Here is a 19963-nt window from a genome sequence, read left to right as displayed (position 1 = left end):
TTACTGGATCTTACTTCCAAGTAAATATAGTTTTAAAAAGCACCATTTAAATCCCTCTTGAATGTAATATTGGGAGAATTCCATTTCCACCCCACCCAACCCTCTTTTCTTTTCTCTTGTTTAGTTTTTCGGTGCCAAGCATTGGCAGAAAGAAACTTGGCAGTCTGTTGATTCTAACATTAAAAAGTGTTTCAATTTTCTTAACCCAATGGCAGCACCTATTAGCTGAAGAAGTGCATTAGGAGCCTATTGCTCCAGCTGTAGAAGGCTCATTGGGGTTGTGCTGGGGTTTTTTTTGTTTTTTTAGTTCATTATCTGCTGAAGTAACACAGTCCCATTAAGAGCCAAAGTGGGAGCCTTTTGGATGATTATCATCAAAAGCCTCAACTCTTCCCACTTCCCCATCCATCCCCGCCTCACTGCCCCGTTTGCATCAGATGGTGATGTTCAGCTACATCACCCTCATCCCTCATTCATCTGTAACATACTACGCTATCCTGCTTCATTTTCAGTCTGTTCCTCCAACATTAAAGCAGAAGAAGCTCGCACAAGGGTCTCACTGGGCCATGCCATCAACACTCTTCCACCCCCTCTTGTTTTTGCTAAAGCCAAATTAACATCTAAAGTTGTATTAAAGGAAGGCTTTCTGCAAAGGGATTAGATGCAGAGTTAATATGTTTGCGGGCTGCTGCCTCTTCCACACATACCCCAGTCTCCCCAGGCAACAAATCTTGGGAAGTGATGCTAACTTACCTCTCAACCTTGTGGTGCTGTTTCTGAAAGACAGGCTAGTCCATAAGAAAATATCACCGGTCTGTAATTGTGGATCAGGTGGCTGAGTTGGACCAGGGTGGATGATTTGCGTGGGCCCGACCTGACTCAGCTCTGCCCACCCGGGTACTTGGTAGGGATGTTATTTCGCTTGCTCATTTTTCCTGATCATTTCTGCACCAGTTTACAATTCCGATCATTTCTGCACCAGTTTACAATTTTAAAAAACAAAAAAGGCAAGTCCTTATTCATCAAGATAATAGCACAACTTTCCCAATAATTCTTCTCTGCAATTTTCCCTAATCTACCAATCAGGAAGAATGTTCATTACATAGCCCATGTCGTCTAATTTCCCTACAAGCAAATCAGGATGAACACCCAATAAACAGGCGGTCTGGATCCACCCAGTGATTCTCCAGAGCTGCTTACATGTCTGTGTTTATGGTGTACATATAAGAAACACAAATCTTTCTCTCTCTCTGTAATTTCGCAATCCCTTGTTCTCTGCAGTGAATCTTGCTCCCTTTCCATTGGATCTTTGTTCCCCACAATCCAGCTATGAAGTATCCACGATAAAACAATTCCAGTCAAGCTCTGTGTCATAGGCTTTATTTCATGCTGTGGTTAGAAGAGGATAAAAAAGTGTTTTAAATACTTTATCCAAGACAAATGATACAGTTTTTTTAAAAAAACCAGAATCCCAAAACCCAGTATTACCGTTTGTTGCCCAGATTTTAAAACCATTAAAGAAACTTCAAGGAATACATGTATATGCATATGTGTGTGTGTGTGTCTCCCCCACCCCACCCTACACACATCCCCATTACCCCTGGCCATCAAAATGCCCAGCTACAGATATCATAGCATCAAATAATTGTAGAGTTGGAAGGGACCCAAGGGTCATCTAGTCCAACCCCTGCACTGCAGGAATCACAGCTAAACCATCATGTCCATACAGAGCTATGACACAAACTGTGCAGTCAAGTAGGGTGTGTGTGTGTGTGTGTGTGTTTAAAACAGGTGCAGATTGAAGAAAGAAAAGTTCTCAGAACTGCAAAGAAATGGACTGCCAGCCAGCTAGCCTTTTAATAGTCCAATCTCAAATAAAAAGGTTTTCTATTGGGTCCTTAAAAGCCGGTTAAAATCCAGACCATGCAGAGCTCCACCCTTGCATTTTTGGTCCACTTTTAAGCATCTCTCCCCACAAACACCCGGCAAAGAAATTATTCCCTGGCGACACACACCAGATTAGTTTGGATCAGACCCTGATGCACCAGGTGCTATTTTTCTTCAGGCCCCAATCCAGGACTTATCCTTCTTGAAACTGGAAGATGACACGACGGATGAAGAAGTGAAACGCCTTATTGTTGCGCAGGATTAGGCAGCTGTGGAGCCTTGGCAGGAGTTTCATGCCAAACTGGGGGAGACTGTGGCATCTGACTCGCTCTGTGGAGACTAAAGAGGGGGAAACAAGCCAATAAAAAGGGGTGGTGGCCAACTGCTTTGCTGTCTCAGTGACAGAGGAAGGGAGAAGAACAATCCTCTCTATTAACGGAATATCCATCTGGCTTTGGAAGTGCTGTGGTTAAAAAGTTGGCCCTGAGTAAGGCCCTTCCATTAAGACGCTCTCCTTTGGCTCAGAGGATCTCAGTTGCCTGTTGCCCAGCCTGCCTCCATTTTGTGACCCTCACATTGTGTAAGCCACCCAGTAGATGACATTGACTGCTGCAAAGGCTGCTGGGAAAACTGCCCTAGCATATATGTCGATGGTATCTGCATCGATGGGCTTGAAGAGAGACTTCAGGCCGTTTTTCTTCTCGGGTTTAGTCTCCTGTTGCTTCTTGGTCTCTCCTGCTTCCACTTCCACTGACCCAGGCAAGTTTTTAGGGACTCTGTGGTGCCTGTTGGAAACAGCAAGTTCCTGGTTGACGCCCGCTATCGAGAGGGAAAACATAACAATGGCGTTCTTCACATTGACCTGAAATGAGAAGCAGAAGATGATCAACATGTCTGTAGGCCAGGGGATGGGGAACCTGTGGCCCACCAGATGTTGCCATCCCTCCCTATAGGCCTTGTTGTCTGAGGCTGATGGGCACTGTAGTCCAGCAACATCTGGAGAGCACCATGTTGGTTATCACTGGTGACTTACCTGTGGCCCACCAGATGTTGCTGGACTGCAACTCCCATCATCACCAATTACTGATATTACTGATGCTGATAGGAATTGGAGTCCAGCAACATCTGGAGAGGAACAAGTTCCCCATACTTGAATTAGGTGGTCATACTATTATTATTATTATTATTATTAAAGATTTTCTTGTTTTACAGAAGTATGTGTAATGTCTCTCGTATATTTTCCGTGTAACATTTTTACAAATCAGTTTCATTTGTTGAGACATTTGGGGGGGGAAGGGGGGAGGGGGGGAAGATGGGGGTGTGTCGGGTGGCGATGCTTCTATTTTGCTTAATGTATGTAGGGTTTGGTGTCAGCGTTGCTCGTGCAGGTTCTCTGCTGTTCATTTGTGTTTCTTTGGAGGTGAAAGAGGTTGTGACTGGCCTAGGGTGTGGTTGTTTGTTTGTGATTGGCTGTGGTGATCTTTGTTTTTGTGTGTGAGTGGGGTGGGTAGGTGTTTTGGATCAGGTTAGCCATATTGATTTGTATGCTGTTGGTGGATTATTGTCATTGTCTTGTTATTAGGTGGTCATACTGATATCTGCGGGACTTTCTCCAAGCAAGCATTGGGGGCTGGCATCAGCTCCTGGTATCCTTGGAGAACTGCCAGGGCTTGTTGCTGACGCCTGCCTTGACTCTCCCTTAAATATTTTCCTCAAGCCAGCAGTAAATCACACGGAGTAAGTAAAGTTAACTCTTTATTAGAAAAAAACAGGATCTGCAAAGGAGGGCCTTTTGGCCTCCCTTATCCCACTCTCCTGCTGCAGCTTCTAGCTCTGATTCTGGACTGCTCTCTGCCCCAGACTCCCCCCTCTCACTAAGCCCTGTTACCACTGCAGCTACAGACCTCTCCTCCCAGTTTCTTCCTCTTCTCCCTCAGACCACACATCGTTGTCCCACCACCAATCCCCTTGCTCTGAGCCTTCTTTCCATGGGGGTTCCCCCACTGGTTCCTGCTACCATTCCTCTGTGTCCAACCAGTCCATGGCAGATAAGTTTATATGATCAGAAAGTAGCTTGCTTCTCCCATTACTGTCCCCCCTCACCCCCCCCCGCATGGCTGGAGAATGCTGGACCACACATTTCAGCCCAGTTCTACCGAATGGGTGGATCAGAGTCTGAACCCACCAGAGGCTCTTACTGACCTCTTCTGCCTGCCTGCTGGTCTTGATCTTGTCTTTTTGCTTCTTCATGTAGTCTGCATTGAAGTGAGCAAATGCATATTCCACCAGTGCGGCAAAGACGAACACGTAGCAGATCCAGAAGTACACATCCAAGGCCTTGATGGCTGAAGCCCGTGGGAGTGAAGACCGAGCACTCACCATCAGGGTGGTCATGGTGAGGACTGTAGTTATACCTGAAAGAAACAAGGTGTGGGGGAGGATGTCCCAGCTAGAGTTTAATTCTGTTTAGTCCAAGGCTGGGAATAGCTTTTTTCAGTCTGAGGGCCATATTCCCATCTGGGCAACCTCCCAAGGGCCATAGGCCAGTGGCAAAAGTGGGTGGAGCAAAGAATGCACATTTCATCTTTGCACAGTAGGCTAGATTCTATACTCACTCACATAAACCACTCTATTCCTCATACAGGATAAGCATTATCAGAGTTCACATTCCAGCCAGGGAAAAAGCACCAAAGGGTGGTGCAAAGCAAGGCTGGTGAGGCATTTGGCATGGGGAGAGTCCTGGGGAGAGTAGAGAGAGTCGGGACCATACCCTGGAGGGCTAGAGGGCTGCATTTGGCTCAAAAGTAAACAGGCACCCAGTGCAGCAGCTTCACGTCAGACATTATGCTCGACTAGTGGGGGGGGGGGGAAGAAACACCAAAAAGGAAAGGCAAATGTGTGAGAGATTAACAACCAAACCTAACAAAAGCATATTCTTGCTAGTTATCATGAGAAGGGGCCAATACAACAGAGCTGTATTGCTGATAGATAGAATCATAGAATCATAGAATCATTGAGTTGGAAGAGACCACAAGGGCCATCGAGTCCAACCCCCTGCCAAGCAGGAAACACCATCAGAGCACTCCTGACATATGGTTGTCAAGCCTCTGCTTAAAGACCTCCAAAGAAGGAGACTCCACCACACTCCTTGGCAGCAAATTCCACTGTCGAACAGCTCTTACTGTCAGGAAGTTCTTCCTAATGTTTAGGTGGAATCTTCTTTCTTGTAGTTTGGATCCATTGCTCCGTGTCCGCTTCTCTGGAGTAGCAGAAAACAACCTTTCTCCCTCCTCTATGTGACATCCTTTTATATATTTGAACATGGCTATCATATCACCCCTTAACCTCCTCTTCTCCAGGCTAAACATGCCCAGCTCCCTTAGCCGTTCCTCATAAGGCATCGTTTCCAGGCCTTTGACCATTTTGGTTGCCCTCCTCTGGACACGTTCCAGTTTGTCAGTGTCCTTCTTGAACTGTGGTGCCCAGAACTGGATACAGTACTCCAGGTGAGGTCTGACCAGAGCAGAATACAGTGGCACTATTACTTCCCTTGATCTAGATGCTATACTCCTATTGATGCAGCCCAGAATTGCATTGGCTTTTTTAGCTGCTGCGTCACACTGTTGGCTCATGTCAAGTTTGTGGTCAACCAAGACTCCTAGATCCTTTTCACATGTACTGCTCTCAAGCCAGGTGTCATCCATCTTGTATTTGTGCCTCTCATTTTTTTTGCCCAAGTGCAATACTTTACATTTCTCCCTGTTAAAATTCATCTTGTTTGTTTTGGCCCAGTTCTCTAATCTGTCAAGGTGGTTTTGAAGTGTGATCCTGTCCTCTGGGGTGTTAGCCACCCCTCCCAGTTTGGTGTCATCTGCAAATTTGATCAGGATGCCCTTGAGTCCATCATCCAAGTCGTTGATAAAGATGTTGAATAAGACCGGGCCCAAGACAGAACCCTGTGGCACCCCACTAGTCACTCTTCTCCAGGATGAAGAGGAACCATTGATGAGCACCCTTTGGGTTCGGTCAGTCAGCCAGTTACAAATCCACTGAGTGGTATCATAGTCAAGACCGCATTTTACCAGCTTCTTTACAAGAATATCATGGGGCACCTTGTCAAATGCCTTGCTGAAATCAAGGTAGGCTACATCCACTGCGTTCCCTTCATCTACCAGGCTTGTAATTCTGTCAAAAAACGAGATCAGGTTAGTCTGACATGACTTATTTTTCAGAAATCCATGCTGACTATTGGTGATCACAGCATTCCTTTCTAGGTGCTCACAGACTGTTTGCTTAATGATCTGCTCCAGAATCTTCCCTGGTATTGATGTCAGACTGACTGGGCGGTAGTTATTTGGGTCCTCTCTTTCCCCCTTTTTTAAAGTAGGGACAACGTTTGCCCTCCTCCTGTCTGCCGGGACTTCGCCTGTTCTCCAGGAATTCTCAAACATGACTGCCAGTGGTTCTGAGATCACATCTGCCAGTTCTTTTAATACTCTTGGATGCAGTTCATATGGCCCTGGAGACTTGAATACATCTAGACTAGCCAAGTATTCTTGTACTATCTCCTTAGTTATTCTGGGCTGTGTTTCCTCTGCTGAATCATTTGCTCCAAATTCTTCAGGTCAGGCACTGTTTTCTTTATCGGAGAAGACTGAGGCAAAGAAGGCATTGAGGAGTTCAGCCCTTTCTGTGTCCCCTGTTTGCATTTCACCATCTTCTCCTCTGAGTGACCCCACTGTTTCTTTGTTCTTCCTTTTGCTACGAACATACCCATAAAAGCCTTTTTTGTTGCTTTTAACCTCTCTAGCAAGCCTGAGTTCATTCTGTGCTTTAGCTTTTCTGACTTTGTGTCTACACGTGCTGGCTATTTGTTTGAATTCCTCTTTGGTGGTTTCCCCCCTTTTCCATTTTTTGTACACATCCTTTTTTAATCTTAACTCAGTTAAAAGTTCTTTAGATAGCCACCCTGGCTTCTTTAGGCACCTTCCATGTTTCCGTCTCATTGGTATTGCCTGAAGTTGTGCTTTTACTATCTCCCTCTTAACAAACTCCCAGCCATCATGAACTCCCTTTCCTTTTAGTATTACTGTCCATGGGATCTCATCCAGCACTTCCCTAAGTTTTATGAAGTCGGCTTTCTTAAAGTCAAGAAATTGAGTCCTAGTATGCTTGGCTGCTCCTTTCCGCTGTATAGTAAACTTCAGAAGAGCATGATCACTCACGCCTAATGATCCTTCCACTTCTACCCCACTAACCAGGTCATCAACATTGGTTAGGACCAGATCTAAAATGGCTGTTCCTCTTGTTGCTTCTCCCACTTTCTGGACAATGAAGTTGTCTGCAAGGCCAGTGAGGAATCTGTTTGACCTTATGCTCTTGGCTGAGTTTGACATCCAACAAATATCCGGGTAATTGAAGTCCCCCATTACTACTATCTCCCTTCCTTTTGCATGCTTGGCCATCTGTTCCAGGAAGGCATCATCTATGTCCTCCGTTTGGCTTGGGGATCTATAGTAAACTCCCACAGTGAGGTCACTGTTATTCTTCTCTCCCTTAATTTTGACCCAAATGCTCTCACTTTGGCTTTGAGGTTCTAAATCTTGGATCTCTTCACATCTCTGGTCTGTTTCTCTGAAATAGATTGTATCCCTCCATTATTACATAATTCCAATCGTGGGACTTATCCCACCAGGTTTCAGTGATGCCTATTATGTCATATTTAGTTTGATGTACCAAGAGCTCAAGCTCATCTTGTTTATTTCCCATGCTTTGCGCATTAGTGTACAGACATTGAAGTCCATTAATCATTCCCCCGTGTCTCTTATTTAAGGATTTTTTCCTCCCACCACTAGGTCTGCATGCTGTTTGCTCCATTTGGTCTATGACATTTGGATGATCATCTTCATCAATTGATAGACTCCTACCTTCAGGAGCACTGTCTCCCTCCCCCACATTAGTCAGTTTAAAGCCCTCCTGATGAGGTTTCTGAGATTTTTGGCAAAAACATTCCTCCCAACCGTTGTGAGGTGCAGCCCATCGCTTGCCAGAAGTCCATCTTCAAGAAACTGCAGTCCGTGATCTAAGAATCCAAACCGTTCCTGTTTACACCATTTGTGAAGCCAGCTGTTCACTTCCACTATTTTTCCCTCTCTCCCTGGGCCACGTCGTTCAACTGGGAGGACAGATGAGATGACAATTTGTGCATTTAATTGCTTCAATTTCCTGCCATAGAATACATAGATACTCAGGCCATAGAAATACAATTGGTAGAGAGGGCTCTGTGTGATGTCATTTCCCCCTCCTCACCTAAAGAGGAAAGTTCATATAGTACTTCCTGATCCTTTCTCTTTCTGTGACCAGCCATGAGGGCAGATGTGCCCTGTGCTTGCTCCAAATTTAGCCACATGCCTGAAGCTGGTTATACTGTAAATATAAGTATTTTGCCTGCATAGTTTTTATTGCTACTGTTGTTGTGAACCAATGCATGATTATAAAGTAAGTACAGTACATCTTTTTTTAAACTTACTTTACAAGTTGTTGCCTGATTCTTTGTAAAATGGGGTAAGAAAGGGAGAACAAGCTTACTTCATAGCTGGACTTGCTCAAAAACATGGTTTTATAGCCTAATTCCTATCCTTTTAATTTGGCCGCCAATGATGGGATTTTAAAACTGTTCAACCCACACATATGGGCACCTGGAGGCATAAATTGCAATTAATATAGCCTCACCTACCCATTAAAGCCCATCCCACAAAATGCTCATCCCACATCTGTGGGCTTTAACACCCTACAATAGGTCCCCAGCCATCAAACAATACACTTTTACCTAGCGAGACTCGGGCAGGCACGGCTGACTGACTGATCCAGAAAGAAACCCATGACATGGCGACCAAGAGGATGGAAGGCACATAGGACTGGATGATGTAAACACCTCGATTCCTCCTCAAGTGGAAGTGGAGGCTCAGCCGGGGGAATTGACCAGCTAAACAAAGGAGACAAAAAGGCAAATATATTTATTTACATCTTACCTTTCTTACAAGGAGCTCAAAGTGGCTTGCATGGTTCTCTCCCCCATTTAGCTCAGTTTTATCCTCACAACAACCCTGTGAGGTAGGCTAGCTCTGAGTAGGACTAACATTTGGATAAAACCCTTTTTGGGGGGAGTATGTAAAAATGCACATTTTCATGTGAAATCCATTTTCATGGGGGGGTGGAATAGCAGAATGATGCAGTCTTATGGATGAACAAATGCAGAACTGATGCTGACCCAAAATAGACTTATCCATTCATTCCTAATGGGACTGTATAAATAATAATGCAGTTAATTGATTTTAAAAGGTGTCTGTCCCTCCCCTGCCACCACATTTATATTATTCAAAGGAGCTCACCCCAGATGTGGGAGACCCTGCTGAGTTGGGAGTTGAACCCTGGGTCTCTCCACAGTTCTGGTCCAAACCAGGTTTTATTTGTAAGGGGGAAAGATATATGTAGATTTAACTTGCAAAGATCAATTAATCAACTAAAATGCATATGATTAATTTAATATTACGGTAGTGGAAACTGCATGCAAATGTGTATATAGTGTATATTACGTGTGAAAGCGCATGTTTGTCAAAGCTGCACACAAAAATGTGCACATCATTAGAATGCTGCTGAATTATCATGAAGATTTTTCTTTTTAAATCTCAAATTGCTCAAAAATGTGGAGAACTGAATTTAAGTTTGGAAAGATCACAATATCCAGAGATCCTTCCTTCCCTAACTCTGGGCAAAACCTAGTTGGATGTTACCCAGTCCCATCCCTGCAAGGCTTTTAAAAGGACTGGAAGCTTTGTTTACCAGATTTGAAGTTCATCACTTCTGTAGCAAACCGGTAATTGGTGATGGTGAACTGAGCGAGCTGCAGCTTATCCAGTCCATGGATCTGATCCTGGTTTTCAGACCAGTGGTAGACGATATCCTCTGAGGAGTAGCCATCTGTCAAAAGAAACTGAATAAATACAGGGATACGGGGAAAGATAAGAAGATTGACATGCTCAGGATGAAACACTCAGAATCCATGGCCACAGTTCTCTTACTGGTCCCACTGGTTAATGCTTTCTGGCCCACTTCAAACCTAATGAACCCAGTTCAGTGTATCAGAGCTAACTGACCTGGAAACAAGCAAGGTGTTCTCGTGCTTCTCTTCCCATCACTCACCCCTTTTAGGAAGGTAAAGGTAAAGGTAAAGGTAAAGGGGCTCCTGACCATTAGGTCCAGTCGTGACCGACTCTGGGGTTGCAGCGCTCATCTCGCTTTATTGGCCGAGGGAGCCGGCGTACAGCTTCCGGGTCATGAACCAGAGCAGTGCACAGAAATGCCGTTTACCTTCCTGCCGGAGCGGTACCTATTTATCTACTTGCACTTTGACGTGCTTTCGAACTGCTAGGTGGGCAGGAGCAGGGACCGAGCAACAGGAACTCACCCCGTTGTGGGGATTCGAACCGCTGACCTTCTGATCAGCAAGCCCTAGTCTCTGTGGTTTAACCCGCATCCCTTAGAAAGATAGGAAGCACCAAATCAGGCAACTGGTCCATCTAGCTCAGCATTGCCTACACTGATTGGGCTTCTCCAGATTCTGCAGTGCAGATTTTAATGAAAACAACATATAGAAATGCATGATACGAGGGGATGTTGCTGTGTAAAAAATGTTCCTTAGGCAACATTGCATTAAAATGTGTGTATTAAAAGAAATTCACACAAAAATGCATGATGAATTTTCACGGTGACTTTTTTTTTTTACTTAGAGAATCACAAGCTAATGCAGAGAGGATTGGAAAGACAGAAGGATATTAGCCAGCTGGAATGTATGCATGGGACAATGACTAAGGGCCTGTCCACACTACATGCTTCTCCAAAAAGCATGGGTCCGGTTGACCCGGACTTTCTAGGCATGGGTCTGAGCTGTTTCCCCCTTGTCACACTCCTTTCCCAGGCAAAACCCACTCTTTAGCTCTAGATCAGAACTGCAATCTGCGGAAAACCATTTGCCATTGAGTGCTAAAGAGCGGTCGTTGTAGTTGTCATCCCCTGTCCCCCCAAGAAAGCAGTGGGACAAGAGGAAGTGTGGATAAGCCCTAAGATGATAAAGGATCTGGATACCAAGCCATATGGAGAAGAGTTGAGGGAGTTAGGTATGTTTAGTCTGGAGAAGAGAAGACTGGCAGGAGATATAATAGCCATCTTCAAATATCTGAAGGGCTGTCGCGTGGAAGGTGCAGCCAGCTTGTTTTCTGCTGCTCCAGAGGGTAGGACTCGAACCGGTGGATTCAAATTACAAGCAAGGAGATTCCAACTGAACATTAGGAAGAGCCTTCTGACAGTAAGAGATGGTTGACAGTGGAACGAACTTCCTTGGAAAGTGGTGGGCTCTCCTTCTTTGGAGGATTTAAAGCAGAGATTGGATGGCCATCTGTCAGGGATTCTTTTTCTGTGATCCCTGCATCGCAGGGTGTCTGCTAGATGACCCTTGGGGTCTCTTCCAGCTCTACAATTCTATGATTCTATGAAAAATAAGAAACTGATATTGGCAGATTCACCCACCTCTTCCCCACCCCAACATTCACAGGAAAAGGCAAGGTATATATTAAGAAATAAAATTACAGCTTTTTCTGTAAGAAATAAATATTTCTGTAAGAAATAAAATTAAAGCTTCTCTTCACTTGTGCAAAATTGCTACTCACTTGTGCAAAATTGCTACTCTTCAAGTGCTCGGCTCACCTGTCCATTTTCTACATCAACATTCCCCTCCCCACAAAACATATCTCCTCGCTTGTCTTTAAACTGCCCCCACTCCCATGGAGAACCAACTTTCCTTTTTTTAATCTGTTTTAAGAGGCTTCATTTCTCCTTGTGATTATTGCTCTATAAACACAATCTGCAAAATTAAATTAAAATCCGAGCCCTCTGTAAAAACTCGGCAGCAGACTAAAATTTTGCCGCCTCATTCTCTGGCTGCCTCTGCATTTACTGATTGCATAAGTGAAAAGAACTGCAGATTGCGATATTTGGTGGGATAAAAATGTATTGTGCTTAATTGCTCAGAAAACAGTCAGTGCTAAAAATGAAATGAGAGGGAGGAGGAGGAGGAGGAGGAGGAGGAGGAGGAGGAGGAGGAGGAGAAAACTTTCACCAGCGTACAATCCGCTCTAATGCTTTCTAGTCCCAGTGCACAGCTATTCAGGCCTAGAGAAATAGCATCCAGGTCATCCTGGCGTTAAACTGTGTGCAACAGCGTTTCCATGGTGCCATCAGGCCATGCATAGCACCATTTAACCTGCCACCCCACCACCAGCCAGATTTCAGAAGCTCTGTGGTGCTGTGACGAAACCACATTTAGACAGAGTTGCAACGTGGACATTTGCTGTAAGCTGCCTTGAGTTACAAGAAGCCCACTAAAAACGTTCAAATAAACTGCAGGTAGGGCCAAATCTGTTAATTTTGGTTTCTTCTTTTCCCTGTCTTTAAGTTCAGTTATCCACATTTCCACATTACTTTGGGATAAAACAAAAACAAGTCCATGAAAATTTTGCAGCATTTCAGGACGAAGCTTTCCTAATATGCACATTTCTGCAAATGTCCGGGATGTTGGGAGCTGTATTCCAGCCAAACCTGGAGCACCAAAGGTTATCCTCCCATGCTCTAGATGCCGTTGGACTCCAACTCCCATCAACACCAGACAGCATGGCCAATGATCAGGGATTATGGGAGCTGGGAGAGCTGCGCTTTCCCTGCTCCTGCTCCAATAATTAAGGGGTTTGCACTCTGGGCCAAGGCTACCCTGTGTGAAGGAAATTATCTCCTCCACTCCCTGCTCTCCCATTTGAGAAGACCTTTTTAAAATAGACACCTCAGAATTGAACTCACAGCTCTCCAAATCAAGCATGCACTCCTGCTCATCCATAGGGTACTTGGTAAGGTCCATGTCACAGGCCACCGTTGAGGTGATTCTATCCAAAATGAAGACAGCAACAAAAACCACCATTACATATAGGCTAACATTTGCCATTAAAAAATATTATTATTATTATTACTGTTTTATACTACAAAACAACAAGAAGCAGTGTTAAAACAAAAACCCACCCTCCCACTATTTTTGAAGACATGAGTTTGGGTTACATCAGAGCTTGCATCCCTTAAATTGTCATATTTCCAGTTTGGTGGCAATTTCTCTTACTGCCTGCAATGATAGCAAACAAAACTTTATAAACTGGAGAAGGTCCCGCATTCTCCTCTTTTGCACTGTACATAATAAAAGCATGTCAATCCACCCAAAATGTACCTTTTCATTTCATTCTCCTTGCTATTTTTAGTTTAGTGGTTAATTTTTCTGTCCGTGCAAAATTGCCAGGCTTTTTAAAAATAACTTGTGGTCAATGTTGCACCTTCTAATAATTTCCAATATCTAGTTATTACTAGCCTGGCTGCTGCTAAAAGCTGGATGGTGATGATGATTTGACTACTATAATTTATTACTCATTCTTCAGCCTAAGGTTGCAGGTCAGGTGGCAACAATTAAAACATAAGATGCTTAAATAACCCCATCCCACCCTACCTGGCCAGTTAAAACTTTAAAAATGTGCTTAAAATGCAGGTCATATTGTCTCATAGGTAAATTTTATGTAATGCGAACTCCAGGCCTTTTACTGTGTTTTGTCCGGTTATCTCCCTAATATCTTTGAATAATTCCCCTCAGAATGTGGCTCCCCTATTGCAGGTCCGCCACATGTGCTTATATGAACCCAACACCTGAGCAGCCCCTCCAACAAGTTGGTGGGGCAGGCAGCACTAATGGTGACTGGTGAGTTGGTGACTTTCTGCTTCTCAAGCGCTTCACCAGCCTATACAAGTGCAAGTAAACATCAGCATGAACTACAGATCCTTCTGAATCTAGTGGAACCGCACAAGGCTGATCAAAGGCCAACAGGTCCCTGCCCACAAACACATGTTGCCTGAACAATATGCAGCACTTGGGAAACCACCTAAAACCCAGCAAAGGTTGCCATCTAATTACCCAGCACAAAAGGTCATTCTTCCTCATGAAGTTTCTGTTTTACCTGATGCTGTACAGAATGACCCCATCAGGCTGCAACCGGATGAGCTTGTTCTCCACAGTGACGTCATGGAACCAGGCAGACTTGGCATTGACGATGAAGGTATCCGGCAGCCACAGCTTATCCACAAAGCGACTGTCCAAGCCCAGGGTTTCGTTGGTGTGATTGTACGACAGCCGGTCATCGCGCCAGCTTTGATGCAGGAAGACTGTCATTGTGTATTCCTGAGGACAAGAATCACCACCACTGGCTGCCATTAAAATTTCCCACAATTCCATAATCTGGAGAAACATATATCTTTATTCCCCACCCCACCCCCGAAAAATGTTGGATGTTACGACACGGCAGCATTATTTTTCTTCAAGCACCAACTTACCATATTGACTTCTGATATGTGGTCAATGCTGGCAACTTCAATGGCTAGAGCAACGTTAACAGGGGGGCCTGAATTAGGGAAAAGAAAAAAAGAGGGGGTTATTTAATTTTATTTATGAGATTTCTTACTCCCCATTTCACCATAAGGTCCCAGGGCAGGTTACAACAATAGAATATTAGCTTAGTCTTTAAAAAGGAAAAAACCCATCACTATTATAAAGCAAGGCAAACCTTTCAAAACAGTACACAAAAGTTTACATTCAGCAAAAGAGGTGGGTCCCACAAAGCAAAGCATGTTAACTGCAAGAAGCCACAGGCCAGGATAAAGTGATGTGTACTGTACAATGAAGAGGCTCAGTGAAGATATAATGAAGACATGTCTACGGGGAGGCAATTTCACAATTTAGGGGCTACCACAGAGAAGGCCCCTTCCGTCCCGGGCCACCAATGCCCCGCTTTTCTGAGGGTAGTGAAACTACCAAGAGAGGCCAAACTGGCAATTCTTAACACCCTGGGAGATTGGTGAAGAGGCAGTCTTTCATATATTTGAGGCCTACCTAAATCTTCCAGGGGTCCGTACTTTGAATCAGGCCCAGCAACAAACTGGTAACCCGTGCAGCTTTTAAAACAGGAGTTACACAATTTGCAAGTAGAACCCCCGTCAGTGAAACTGAGGGAATAGTGACTGCTTCTCCACTTGCCACCTGATTGTGTCCAAAAGGGGGCTTTCGTGCCATTAACAAAGCCTAAGGGCCAAACTACGCATGATTATTCTTCTTCATTAAATTTGTAGACTGCTCTTCATCCGTAGATTTTAGGGTGGTTCACAGCATAAAAATACAAGATAACCAACACAAAATACATAATAAAAACAGGAACAAATAAAAACAAGAGCAAAACAAAGCAATAACCCCCTCTCCTTCACCTATACTCGGGCACATCCCAGCTGGTGCCCTTACCTCCTCCAACTTTGTAATTTGATCGGATAATGGCAATTTTTAAAAGCCACGGTTCCAGGACTTTCTGAAAAAGCTTAAACAGTTAATACTCACGTTTCAGGTTGGTATATTGTTTGGCAACTGCAAAACCCTCCGCAACTATCCTATACAGGCTCAGAGTTATACTGGCTACTTAGTTTTCACCTCCACAGCCTCACATGTGGTTTCCAGAGTTAACCCAAGTGTTAACACTTGTTGTGTTGTCATTGTCACTATACATCAGACACACGTTTAGGCATGTGGAGAAAAGACTGTGCGGTCCTGATCCATGGCATATCCATCAATCCAAATCAGGAGCCCATGGTAATATTCTGTTGAAATTTGCCCTGTAACCACAGATATATGCTACCTTGCTGCAATGTAAATTGTTTCATGGCTTGTTTGTTTAAAAAATTGAGCCATATCCAGCTTAGGCCCCATCTACACTGTACATCTTAAGCAGTAACATACAACTTTAAAGAGTCAACAACTTCCCCCAAAGAAACATGGGAAGTGTAGTTTGTTAAGGGTGCTGAATGTTTCTGGGAGAGCCCTATTTCCCTCATGGAGCTACGATTCCCAGGGTGGTTTAACGACGTCAGCCAGAATCTTACCTCCAATTCCGGGCCTGAAATTTCTTGCATACCCTTTCATCAGGTCGTCCAAATTAGGCAACCAAGATATTTCTATGTTTGACCCGATGTAATCTCCAATGTCGTTCATAGCTCTGTGTTGTTGTTGTTGTTAAAAAAGAGGGGAAAAAACATGTCATCAGAACACAGGAATTTGCCAAGTTATTCCAAGTCAGGCCATTGGGTAACTGTAGGTCAGTACAGTGGTACCTCAGGTTAAGTACTTAATTCGTTCCGGAGGTCCGTTCTTAATCTGAAACTGTTCTTAACCTGAAGCACCATTTTAGCTAATGGGGCCTCCTGCTGCTGCCACGCCGCCGGAGCACAATTTCTGTTCTCATCCTGAAGCAAAGTTCTTAACCTGAAGCACTATTTCTGGGTTAGCGGAGTCTGAAACCTGAAGCATATGTAACCTGAAGCGTATGTAACCCAAGGTACCACTGTACTATCCACATTGTCTGGCAGTGGCAGGAGTCCGTGTGTTGGGGCAGGACGTTTGCAGCAGGGATCTGTTGTACCTGAGAACTTTCCCTGTGCTCTGTTCTCCCTCTGGACAAGTAAGAGGAAATGATAAGGGTTCAAGGACACATTTCAGCTTGGCAAAAACACTCAAGACAGGGCAGGCAAGGGGTGTAGCCTAAAAAGAGAGGGTGTGGCTTTGGGGACAATTCTGAGAGCCAGGGCCTGGAGGGCCACATTTGACATCTGGGCCTGAGGTTCCCCATTCCTGTCCTAGATAATTCCTCTGACTACCGATTGCAATGGGGGGAGACCATGGGAGAGGGGTATCACTTATTTGTTTAATGTATATATATCCCGGCTGTCTCCCAAGATGGGATTCAATGTGGCTTTCAAAACTTCAAAAACATAGCTCTGAAATACAAAATAATTCTAACAAACCAAGAAGAAGAAGGGGAGGAGTTTGGATTTGATATCCCGCCTTTCACTCCCCTTCAGGAGTCTCAAAGCGGCTAACATTCTCCTTTCCCTTCCTCCCCCACATCAAACACTCTGTGAGGTGAGTGGGGCTGAGAGACTTCAAAGAAGTGTAACTAGTCCAAGCTCACCCAGCAGCTGCATGTGGAGGAGCGGAGACGCGAACCCAGTTCCTCAGATTACGAGACTACCGCTCTTAACCACTACACCACACTGGCTCTCAGTGTGAAAACCAGTTGAAAACAATAGTTAAAATACAATAAAACACATTTATAACTAGCATGAAAACACTGATTGCCCAAAGGCCTGACTAAATAGGAAGGTCTCTGCCTGCCAAGAGAAAGATATCAAGGAGGGACACAATCTAACCTCCCTTGGGAGGGAGTCCCACAACATGGGAGCAGCCACAGAAAAGGCTCTCTCGCAGGTCGCCAGCAACTGTGCCTCTGATGTTGATGGGGCCTGGAGAAGGTGCTCACCTGAGGATCTTAGCACCCGGGCAAGTTCATAAAGGGAGATACAATTTTCCAAGTAACCCAGGCCCAAGCCACATAGGACTTGATAGTTCATGATCAACATGTTGAATTGTGCCTGGAAACAGATCAGTCACCAGTGAAATTGTTTTGACAGGGGAGTAATATGCTCCCTACATTTAACTGACCCCAGGCAGTAGCCTGGCTGCAGTATTCTGTACCCAGTCAGAAGCATCCGATTGGCCATTGTGGGGAAACAAGATGCCTTGGGTCTGATCCTGCAGCACTGTCCTTAACGTCCCCTGAGCAGCTCCTTCTGACAACAGTTCCCTTTACAGAGGCCCTCGTGGATGTGGGAGAGATAACTTGCTGTTGGACCTCAAAACCGGTAATGAGTTAAGCTCCAGAGCTACATGAGCTACATAACTCAAAACATTAGATGAGAGCCGCCCTCAGATCTGGCGCAACAGCTCCCACCAGGCTCCGAAATAAGCAGAGCGCTTGAAAAGAAATAATGCGGGTAGAAGGAGAGAAATCTTGTTAAATATTGATGAAAGGCTGTAGTCGAATATACCATAAGCATTTCCTGTCTTGGGACTTACGTAACTTTCCTAGGGGTTCCCCCCCCTACTCCTCTTTCTTCTTCTTCCATGTGTCACTGGCCCAAAAAAGGAAGCAAAAGCCCTACTTCCGAAGTTGGTCTTTTGCATTTAATGCCACAAGGCCATGCTTTGAATTGCTCTGCAAAACAAACAGGGCGGAAAGTGTTATTCAGCTTTTGTGCCGATTGTGCTCTGGCTTCCCATGTATGCACAGAGAGCGTCAGGGGGTTTTGGGATACCGTTCTGTGGATGTATGTTCTGAGTAACACAGACACCATCAGCTGCTGTTAGTGGAGTTGTCAAAGATGGAAGAGCTTTACAGAATGCAATAAGAGTCCTGCTACATCAGGCCAACAATGGCCCATACAGTCCAACATCCTGCTCTCACAGAAGCCAACCAGATGCCTGTGGGAAGCCCAGAAACAGGATCCGAGCACAACAGCAACTGGGGTTTACAGACTTGTGGGCCCGATGTAGGGGTCTGGAAGGCTGCATGGAGGGCCCATGGGCTTGAGTCTCCCCACCACTGCACTACAGTGGTACCTCGGGTTACAAACGCTTCAGGTTACAAATTCCGCTAACCTGGAAGTAGTACCTCAGGTAAAGAACTTTACCTCAGGATGAGAACAGAAATTGCATGGCGGCGGCGCAATGGCAGCGAGAGGCCCCATTAGCTAAAGTGGTACCTCAGGTTAAGAACAGTTTCAAGTTAAAGACGGACCTCCGGAACGAATTAAGTTCTTAACCAGAGGTACCACTGCATATGAAACAATGCTTTTGTTTTTTTTTTTAAAAGAACAATAACAAGGAAAAAAAGCCAAACAAAGCCGTCTGCTTCTGTATTCCCACTCCCTTTGGCAAGTGCATACTGCATGTCTGAATTGAAAATGTATCCCAAGATAAGTGATTCATCCCTGCATTCAGTCACCGCATCAGAGTTTAATAAAAGCCACTGTGTGAGGAGCTGTCATTAGCAATGGCATCACTGGATGTGGGGTGGGGTGGGGGAGGAAAGAGGGGAAAGAAGAGAGAGATCCAACCCTTGCATTTCTTTCTGACATGTTTCCCCTGTATTCAAAGGTTCAGCAAGTCATGCCCTCTTGGTTACTAACCTCTGTGTCATTCGTTAAAATGTGGGTTTTTATAGAGAGAGACAGCACAAGAGAAATTAGAAACGTGGGAAGCTGCTTTACAGCAAGTCAGACCATTGGTCCATCCCGCTCAGTGTTGTTTACACTGACTGGCAGAGGCTCCATCTGCACTAGGCATTTAAACCAGAAAACACCCCTTTACACAGTCATGGCTTCCTCCAAAGAATCATGGGAACTATAGTTTGTTAAAGGTGCTGAGAGATGTTAGGAGACCTCTATTCCCCTCACGAGGGTTGCGGGTGGCGCTGTGGGTTAAACCACAGAGCCTAGGACTTGCCGATCAGAAGGTCATCGGTTTGAATCCCCTCAACGGGGTGAGCTCCCGTTGCTCGGTCCCAGCTCCTGCCAACCTAGCAGTTCGAAAGCATGTCAAAGTGCAAGTAGATAAATAGGTACTGCTCCGGCGGGAAGGTAAACGGCGTTTCCGTGCGCTGCTCTGGTTCGCCAGAAACGCCTTAGTTATGCTGGCCACATGACCCGGAAGCTGTACGCCGGCTCCCTCGGCCAATAAAGCGAGATGAGCGCCTCAACCCCAGAGTCGGTCATGACTGGACCTAATGGTCAGGGGTCCCTTTACCTTTATTCCCCTCACAGTGCTATCATTCCCAGAAATCTCTGGGATGAGGGATGGATTGTTAAACCCCCCGAGAACTGTAGCTCTCAGAAGGGAAGAGTGTTCTCCTAAAAACTCACAACAATGTACATCCCTCCATGGACATAGCCAGGTTTTTTGTTGTGTGTGTGGGGGGGGAGCAGCCAAAGTTGTTGAGCCGTTGTCTTGGCCAGGCCACCACCATCTCTGACCTCAGGATTCCAGAACTTACCGCTGTCAGTT

At 45.0% G+C, this 19963-nt stretch overlaps 1 protein-coding gene across 1 annotated transcript in view; it reads right to left on the bottom strand.

Moving 5' to 3' along the window:
- Nucleotides 1-1364: 1364 nt before the first annotated feature.
- The window catches only part of GABRD (gamma-aminobutyric acid type A receptor subunit delta), a 36553-nt gene continuing 17954 nt past the window's right edge, over nt 1365-19963 (bottom strand). The window contains exons 2-9 of the mRNA XM_083628810.1: nt 15949-16061; nt 14359-14426; nt 13986-14206; nt 12796-12878; nt 9730-9867; nt 8717-8872; nt 4090-4301; nt 1365-2749 (exon numbers count right to left, since the gene is read on the bottom strand). Of these exons, the coding sequence (XP_083484936.1) occupies nt 2459-2749; nt 4090-4301; nt 8717-8872; nt 9730-9867; nt 12796-12878; nt 13986-14206; nt 14359-14426; nt 15949-16061 (1282 nt within the window). The 3' untranslated portion in view covers nt 1365-2458. The remainder of the gene's footprint in view (nt 2750-4089; nt 4302-8716; nt 8873-9729; nt 9868-12795; nt 12879-13985; nt 14207-14358; nt 14427-15948; nt 16062-19963) is intronic.

The sequence above is a fragment of the Podarcis filfolensis genome, assembly GCF_964270895.1.
Source record: "Podarcis filfolensis genome assembly, chromosome: 8".
NCBI classification, from domain to species: Eukaryota; Metazoa; Chordata; class Lepidosauria; order Squamata; family Lacertidae; genus Podarcis; species Podarcis filfolensis.
Note: the sequence above shows the minus strand (reverse complement) of the source record. Positions and strands in the feature narration are given on the sequence as shown.